Genomic DNA, 9526 nt, shown 5'->3' on the forward strand with positions numbered 1-9526 from the left:
AAAACCCTAGCTTTTCGCTCCTTGTCTTTTTGTCTCCAATTCGGATCTTGATCAAATGCATGTCCGGAACTTCTTTGAAAAGTATTTGTAAGTATCCTTAAACGTCCCTAACAATATTAGAGTTTGGAAATACTTCAGAACTAAGTTTTCCAATTTTGGAAAATATTTTCGTCACTTATTGGAATGGGCGATAGGTCCAGATCCTTAGGTAAGGGATCATATCTGTTACAAATTTCCAATAAATCCCCAAATTGTTTTGCCCATAATTATCCGATATCCGGATAAAAGTTCGGTTACAAATTGAATGCGAAGAATACTATATCCGTTCGGATTCGAATCCGGATAGTGTATAGATAGTATCTTTTTCGTATCCGTATGCATCCGTTAGCACCAGTGTTCTACTTACTTCCCCAAAGGCCCTTGCTCCAAGCATAGGCTTATCATACGGTCCATACCACGCAATGAGATCCATCGTATGTCCTTTCGAGAAACAAGGTCGTGGACTCGTGCGTGTCACGTGTATCCCCTTCCCTCCATTGTCTCTTAAACCTAATTAGAGAGACGAGCCCTGCTTCCTCCTCCTCCTGCTACTAGTTGTATAAGCTTTTCCCCTTTGGCCTATTTTATTATCACCCGGGGAAAACACACTCTCCTCTTCTGTTCTACACTTCAGTTCCAGTTTGTTTCTCACTTTCTTTTGCCCTAAAACTAGACTATCATTAGATCTAGGGTTAGCGGTGAAGTATTATCGGAATGATGATTTCAGCACAAACTCCTGATATAATGGGAGATCGGCAGTCCGGCCAGGATGTCAGGACTCAAAATGGTAGATAAAAACTGTGACTGACTGATCCATTTACAACTTGTTCGTCTTTTTTTTTTTTTTTGATTTATATGTATTTATTAATTTTATTTGTGATAAACAGTGGTGGCTTGTCAAGCTATTTCAAATATCGTCAAATCCTCACTCGGACCTGTTGGATTAGACAAAATGCTTGTTGATGATATCGGTGATGTGACAATTACCAACGATGGTGCTACTATATTGAAGATGTTAGAAGTTGAACATCCAGCTGCTAAGGTAAAGATTGATGCATACATTTGGCATCCCTGCATTCTTTATTTTTTGGGTTTGTTTCTCTTTTTGGATTTTATACTGTCTACTCTGTGGGCTATAGGTACTTGTAGAGTTGGCAGAGCTTCAAGATCGAGAAGTTGGAGATGGGACTACTTCTGTTGTTATTGTTGCTGCAGAATTGCTCAAGGTAACACTTACATAACTGGTATGCTGGCTGGGCTCTATATGTTGTTGCAATACTTAGCTCCTTGGTTTTTTTGCAGAGAGCAAATGAGCTGGTCAAGAATAAGATACACCCAACATCTGTAATCAGTGGATACAGAGTAAGCTTACATTCTCTGGAAAATTGATTTAGTTCTTTCTACATAATTATTTGTTTTTTATGTTCATCCTGATTGTAAAGGGTCATTGGTGCGGATTTTATCCGGCAGTCAGTTTGATACTTTGATCTTTGCCGCTGAGTTCTTACCATACTATTTCTAAATTCTGCAATCTGTTTATCATTCAGCTCGCGATGAGAGAAGCATGCAAGTATGTGGAAGAAAAATTGGCAGTGAAGGTATGACTGCATTATTGTTAGAAGTTTTTGAGAAATGAATTAGGATGTTAGACACTAAGCAAGTTTTTGAGAAATGAATTAGGATGTTAGACACAAGCAGGAGTCTAGTTTATTAATCTTATGGAGAACAAGGGAACACCACATCAGTCTGTATTGCTATGTATGAGACTTGCTTTGGAGTATTCTATTTATTGGACAGTCGTCAGTCTGTTAGTAGTATCAGTGTTCACCTGCCACACGTTTACGGAACTGCTAAGCCACTAAACTTTCACGTGTCATCCACTTTAGGCAATATGAGCGGACCTTGTACTAGTACCTTACATTTATATAATTTGTGTGGGCAGATATATTTTGGTTTTAGTAAGTTTATTCTCATTTGTTATGTTAATGTTACTGTTCTTCACTTTGTTTGGTATAATTTAATGAGTTTTTGTATCTGACATATCTGACTGAAGATTAATATGCATTATCTAGGTTGAAAAGCTTGGGAAAGATTCACTTATAAACTGCGCAAAGACAAGCATGTCCTCTAAACTTATTTCTGGTGACAGTGACTTCTTTGCGAATTTGGTAAGTTGGTTAGTTCATTCAAGTTGCATGGTTGGAATGTACGGTGTTTTGGCAAGGTTATCCTTCAATACTTTGAATACTGAATAAGTTTAGGTTCTTGTGGGGTAAATTGATCATTTTGTACCAACTACCAACCTTAGGCCTTGCTAACTGCTGCTTGGCACACTGTTGAAATTGTATCAATGAACCATTTAATAATAGTTTTTCCCTTATAAAGTAATGCCTATTTGTTTAAAATCTTTTTTTTATCCCCATCGTTTCAGTGAAGACAAACTTCGTTTTCTACCCCAATACTCTTTTGTAGACAAAGAAGAAGAGAATGAATGAGTAATTAAATTAGAATTTCACCTTAGGCCTTGCTAACTGCTGCTTGGCACACTGTTGAAATTGTATCAATGAACCATTTAATAATAGTTTTTCCCTTATAAATTAATGCCTATTTGTTTAAAATCTTTTTTTTATCCCCATCGTTTCAGTGAAGACAAACTTCGTTTTCTACCCCAATACTCTTTTGTAGACAAAGAAGAAGAGAATGAATGAGTAATTAAATTAGAATTTCACCATAACGAGTGCACCATCTCATGTGGGTTTTAATTTTGGTTGTATTTGTATTCAAAACGATGTCTGATCTGTTAACCACTACTTCTGCAACAAGGCATTTAAAGGTATTATTTAGAAGCTTGTATCATTTAGCAAAGCATAGTTGCTTTTTTGCCTCCTGCATTTGATATCTCTCTGGAGTGCTTATGCCAAATGTTTATTTATGTTGTCTCGCTTGATTTGTAGGTAATAACCAGTCAATATTAAAGTAATCCTTTCTGTAAAATTATTTTGCCCGTCTTCTTAAGAGTCGATCCTGCTCACCACCATCTAATATCTGATTTTTGCTCCACTTTGACATCCAAGGTTGTAGATGCAGTTCAAGCAGTGAAGACAACAAATGTCCGAGGAGAAATCAGATACCCAATCAAGGTTAACTTTAAACTCTTTAGTGTTAACAGAATTCAATAGAGAAATTTCTGATACTCACTGTTTAGATTCTCCTGCACAATCATATTCTCATTTGTAATTTTTCAATTTACATCTTCTCCATGTTATAGGGCATTAATATTCTAAAAGCTCATGGTCAAAGTGCAAAGGATAGCTATTTGCTGAAGGGTTATGCTCTTAATACTGGTCGTGCTGCACAAGGAATGCCAACTAGAGTTTCTCCTGCACGAATTGCATGTCTTGATTTTAATCTTCAAAAGACAAAGATGCAGATGGGTGTACAAGTCTTGGTCAGTGACCCTAGGGAGCTTGAAAAGATTCGTCAGAGGTAATGCAATCTTTTCCTAAATTTGATACATGATTATACTTACAAGGGAATCTGGGTTGTTCTGCTGTTAGAAATTGTAATTTGTTGAAAGTGCGTTGAAGTATTAATAGAGTGCAAAGAAGAGAAAATGCCCGTCCAGTATTTCAGTTCTGGAAATGCAATAGACTGCAGTTTATATAATTGCCACTTCACTATCTTCCTAAATAAATATGCAAATTCAATTATTTGGTATACAAGGAAGTTAATTTTTAAAGAGACATATGAATTCAATGCATTTGATGAAAACATATACATAATGCTTTTTTGCTTGCCTGCTTGTTGGTTGTTGGTTGTGTTTGAATGGTGATCTAACTTCTAATCAGTAATTTGCTTTTTATCGTACATCATTCTAACCTCTAATCCTTACACTGACATTTCCAACCTTGTCAGAAATCTGCTGATTATGGGCCATTTTGTAGGTTCATTAATTTCTCTCCAATACAGTACTGGTAGGGTTCATGAGATACCTATCGAGGCTGTTTTCGTTATTGACCTCTTCTATGCACTTTCTCTCATGAGTCGTCATAATAACCACATAGAGATGGAGGCCACAGCTTATCACGACTGTCTCCATATAATATGTGTCAACTGTTTGTTTATCATTCACCTGCAACAATTGTTTTTATTTCTAGTCAGGCTGCTGTAACATCATGAGTTTTGTTGCTTATGCCTGTCAATCAATAGAGTGCAACTTCTACTTCACATATCTGGCAAATCCGATCTGAACAATCAACAATCAATTGCCTACCGTGCTCTTGTAATTTTTGTAGGGTGGACATGTGTGCATGTAGCATTCATGATTACTCGTAGATGTTTTGTAAGTGCAGCACTAACATGACTTTCTCTTTCAGAGAAGCTGACATGACGAAAGAGCGCATTGAAAAACTTCTGAAAGCAGGAGCCAATGTTGTCCTAACAACAAAAGGAATAGATGACATGGCACTTAAGGTAAGCTTCTTATCATTATTTTTTTTGGATTTTATATGTTTGAACTTAGTGTGTTGTATTACCACGTGCCAGTCGCATGGACAGGATCTGATTCCTTGTTCTGCTATGCAGTATTTAATGCTTTAGTAGATGCTGAACCGATGAAGAAAAGTCGTTAAAAATTACTGTCGCATTAAAATAAAGCTTTATCGATATAGCTTAAATGCTTAAAACTTAAAACAACATGACTTACGAGATTGAAATTATAATGGGCGGTCAGCCTTCACAATCAGGAGAAATGTCATTAAAATTGCACCCTTAGTTGACATTTGGTGTTTTTCACTTTTTTTTTTTCTTTGATCAGATAAAGTTTGGTGTTGTCCCAAGCTTATCCCTGATTAAGACAGGTTCACTTTACCATGATAATACGGTGAAGATTGAAACATGATTTTGGACTTCATTTCTCATCTCCCTGATCCTTCAGGGTACCATTAAACTGACAATAGCATCAGTGGCAGTTTTTTAAATTCGCAGTATTCATCCTAATCTGAAGTGTAGTTTCCTGTTTTACATTTCGTACCTCTCATAGATGTCCTTCTCTATCTATGGGTGTTTGCTTTCATGTGGTATGTGTATGTGTCAAATCTGAAATATATATCGTTCTCAACCATGATTGCTTTTTAGTGTACTCTCATAAACCTGAAGCCTCTGTTTTTCTGTAACGACGTTGTTGCACCTGGAAGTAATTCTCAGTTTTTGAATGTCCTTCTAGTACTTTGTGGAAGCTGGAGCAATTGCAGTAAGGCGTGTTCGTAAAGAAGATTTGCGTCATGTCGCCAAAGCTACTGGTGCAACTGCGGTATGTCATCTCTTTTTCCAAAGTACTTGTTGGCATTTTGTTTCTACATCTATTGACTCAATAATGGTTTGTGTATATATTTCTTTTCAAATGATGCTTGTTGTATGGAATAGTGAGTTCAACTCTGTGACCAATGAAGTATTAAGATTTACTCGCTTAGTGGATACTAATAAAGATGTGTAAGCTGTCCTTCCAATTGTAGTTCAACTCTGTGACCAATTGTAGCCATATATCAAGTAAACTTGTCTTGGGCACTATTGTTCGCAGGAAATATTCTCTCTCTAAAGCTCATGATGTAAATTTGAATCTGTTTGTAAGTTTAATCTGATATATTTGCTTCCGTGATGATCTTTTGCAGGTCTCTACGTTTGCTGACATGGAAGGAGAAGAAACATTTGATCCATCACTTCTTGGATATGCAGATGAAGTTGTTGAAGAGCGCATTTCTGATGATGACGTTATTATGATTAAAGGAACCAAAAACAATAGTGCTGTGAGTGACTTCGTATGCTTTTCTATTGTTACTTACCCTAATTCTAAGAAAGATTTGAACCAACCTTCCATGCTAAGTATACAGGAATCTGGTCCTGGGCTCAAGGTCCCTACTTACAGTCTTCCGTCAAGCCATTCTATATCAGTGCTTGCTTACCCCTTATGTAGTCTACTCATGTAAAGCTAGTTACTCTGTTAAACTCAATTGTATTTCTTACCCTACCTATCCAGCTAAAACAAAACAGGAGTAGTAAACAAAATAAGTCCTATCCACTAACCTCCTAAATACTAAACAGAAGTTGCAACGGGATAAAGGGCACCCTGAATTTCACGTGAAAGCTTAGGTTAAGGAGAGAGAGAATAGGATCATAATGGGAGTTCGGTGTAAAAAACAAGTGAATTTCTTCTTTTTGTTTTTGCATCATTTAATTAGTTTGTGGTTCATTGTTATTAAAGAGTAGAGATGTTTATGATGTATGATGTTACTCTGCGAGTAATTCGCCTCCTAATATAGAGGAATCAGGGCATCCTTGACTCGCTCACTGCAAACCACCTGTCAGTGATAGTGCAAATTCTTTGGGTTCATGCTTGCACTTACTCCACAACATACAAGTACAAGCCCCATACCGACCCTTTAGAACTATTTGTCCTGTCCCTTGAGACAAACCATAATGTGTACCTAATGTGATTCTTGAACACTGAAGGTAATGTGGACATTGCTTTGATAGAGCCAAACTTGTCCAAGAAGGGGAAAGTGTAGATTGTCATCTTTTAATGTTTTCTTGAGCTAATTGGTTTTGTACTTCACATTCTGTTAGTGTTTATGTACCCAGGCTTATTTCCTCGAGTGTCTTATTCGTGTATGTTCTTTTACAGGTTTCGTTAATCCTCAGAGGTGCAAATGACTACATGCTAGATGAGATGGAAAGAGCATTGCATGATGCTTTGTGCATTGTTAAGAGGACCCTCGAGTCCAATGTGGTAAGCTCCATTACACGCTTGACTACATAGTTTATATTACATGCTTTTAGCTTTTATATACTCTTTTCAGAACAAATTTTTCTTGTTCCTTTTCATATGTGTTAGTTTGGTGTCATCATCTTTTATGTTAGTTAAGATATATATGGGTGACGTGTTGCGGAAACACTTGTAGTAAGCTCAATTCATTTGAAGAGTGACTTTGACGTTTAAAATATTTCACCTCATTTCCCACCAAATTCTTTTTATGGTGTTGGAGTTGCTTGTGGAGAAGTTTGCTCAAGTAGCATTTACAGATACTCTAGGTTAACTACTAAACCAGAACCAAATTCTTTTTATGGTGTTGGAGTTGCTTGCGGAAAATTTTGCACAAGTAGCATTTACAAATACTCTAGGTTAACTACTAAACCAGAATACTCTAGGTTAACTACTAAACCAGAATAGGAGGATAGATGGGAGTGCGGTTTAAAAAACAAAAGTAGATTAAATGAGCTCAATAGCCATCCAAACATCATAATGTCGGTGTTAACTGTATGCTTCGATTGCTCATCATGCAGGTGGTTGCTGGGGGAGGTGCCGTAGAGTCAGCATTATCCGTGTATTTAGAATATCTTGCAACAACATTGGGATCACGAGAACAGCTGGCAATAGCAGAATTTGCTGAAGCTCTTTTGATCATTCCAAAGGTCCATTTCCCAGTCTATTTGTGCCTTTTTTTTCTTTTTTGCTACAAACTATTTGTACCTTCTGTTTGTCCTTCTGTTCATTTCCCAGTCAAATGGTTGGTAATGGAGATTGGGGTTTATTTACTGCTGCAGGTTCTTTCTGTAAATGCTGCTAAAGATGCCACTGAGTTGGTTGCAAAACTTCGGGCTTACCACCATACTGCACAAACTAAGGCAGACAAGCAGCATCTTTCAAGGTACTACTCGTATGTAAATATTGTTACTACAGATTATTCTTGTACTTATTTCAAGAGATCTTGAGTTCTGGACTTACTCAATACTGTCTCATCTATTGCACTGAATTCGAACCAGAAGTGAAAAATGCCGATGTTTTAAAATATGGAATGTCGTCAAACCTTATGATATCATCTCTTGCATTGGGAAGTTGTGCTGAATATCTATCTTTTTTTTTTCTTTATATTTTCTGGGAGGAACTGAACTTGTGTTTTCTCAATCAATATCTCAGCATGGGTCTGGATCTTACAAATGGAACAACACGTAACAATCTAGAAGCTGGTGTTATTGAACCTGCAATGAGCAAAGTGAAGATAATACAGGTAATAAACCAAAGCAGAGCGGAACTGGCATGTTGATTCGTAACTTTCAAGCAAAACAATGTCTTTCATAGTAGCTTATTTGTTTATTTATTTATTTTCTTTTTGTCAAAATCAGTTTGCGACGGAAGCAGCAATAACTATTCTTCGAATAGACGACATGATCAAGCTTGTCAAAGATGAGGGCGAGGAGTAATAATAGGGCTGATGTTATGACCGAGCACAGATGGAGATCTACCTCACCGTTTTTGATAGTTAGAGATCTACCTCACCATTTTCTAGTTAAACTCTGGTTTGAAGTTACACACTCCAAGTATCTCTGGTTTGAAGTGGTTGTAAAATTTGTTTATTCATCTTCGTGTAATTCTTATCTGGTTGATTCCTTAATCATTTTTATTTTATTTTTGAGGTTAAAAGGCTATAATTTTGCTCCATATTTGATATAGAGGTGAGTGGTCAAAAGACCTAAAGACCAGGCAATGATGGCAAAGATTCTTGATATAGGCTTGCCTGGAGATTGATTTCACAACCAGATTCTTGGTGGGTGAAACAATTCAAGGAAAAATATTTTAGGAAGAAATCAATATTCTCTATTAGAAAATCAACCATCTCCTCTTGGATCTGGAAATGTGCAAAGATCTGGAAATGTGTTTTGTAGGGAATCAATTTGATTCATAAATACCTTTGCGGGATGTTAGAGATGGTCGATCCATTAACATTTGGACTGACCAATGAATCCTTTGCGGGATCTTGATTTTACTCTTGATCAACTCTGTTCTGAAAGGAACAATTCGTTAACACTTGTATCGGATTTGATTAACAGGGTTAGTCAAATGAGATTTCAAGTGATTTTCGGGGAGTTCCCAAAGCTACTGTTATTTCATTGAGATTTTTGGAGAATCTCCCAATGCTTCTTGTTATTGGTTAGAGACTTTTTTCAAGTCATTTAAATTCTCTGAAACTCTATGTTTTGGATTAGGATTTTACAAGAGTCACTCCAACACTCCTGTTATTCGGAAGAGAATTAAAAGTCATGGATTTGTTTTTTTTTAGAGATTTTGAGAGACTTTTTTTGAATAATTGGCACGGTTGAAGTCTCTCCTCAAGAGGTGATATTTTGGGAGACTTGAAAAATTTGGGGAATTTCCTATTAAAAAAAAAAGATTTAGGGAATTTTGGTAAGCATCAAAGTCGAGATAACCCTGCTAACGGATTGATGGAGGGTTGTATTTTTTTTTATCTTTCATGTGATGCCATAACCACGCCTTTGAACCACAAAATAATGTAAATTGAGAACCATTGAGAATATGTAGACTATATGATTAAAAAAGAAAGAAGTAATGTATCACATACAAATGTCACATATTTCATTAGTTTTTTTTTTAATTTTTTTCCCTTTTTAAGCACTTTCAATAGGTATCCATGGT

At 36.4% G+C, this 9526-nt stretch overlaps 1 protein-coding gene across 1 annotated transcript; it reads left to right on the forward strand.

Moving 5' to 3' along the window:
* Positions 1-567: 567 nt before the first annotated feature.
* On the forward strand, positions 568-8533 carry LOC113275942 (T-complex protein 1 subunit alpha-like). Its single transcript, XM_026525527.1, has 16 exons — positions 568-826; positions 927-1081; positions 1179-1265; positions 1342-1401; positions 1587-1637; positions 2112-2207; positions 3114-3179; positions 3308-3525; positions 4416-4512; positions 5264-5350; positions 5709-5843; positions 6719-6823; positions 7378-7506; positions 7639-7742; positions 8012-8102; positions 8218-8533. Exons 1-16 carry the CDS (start codon positions 754-756, stop codon positions 8293-8295), a joined length of 1632 nt encoding a protein of 543 aa, XP_026381312.1. The 5' UTR covers positions 568-753; the 3' UTR covers positions 8296-8533.
* The last annotated feature ends 993 nt before the right edge of the window (positions 8534-9526 follow it).

The sequence above is a fragment of the Papaver somniferum genome, chromosome 4, assembly GCF_003573695.1.
Source record: "Papaver somniferum cultivar HN1 chromosome 4, ASM357369v1, whole genome shotgun sequence".
Lineage (NCBI taxonomy): Eukaryota > Viridiplantae > Streptophyta > Magnoliopsida > Ranunculales > Papaveraceae > Papaver > Papaver somniferum.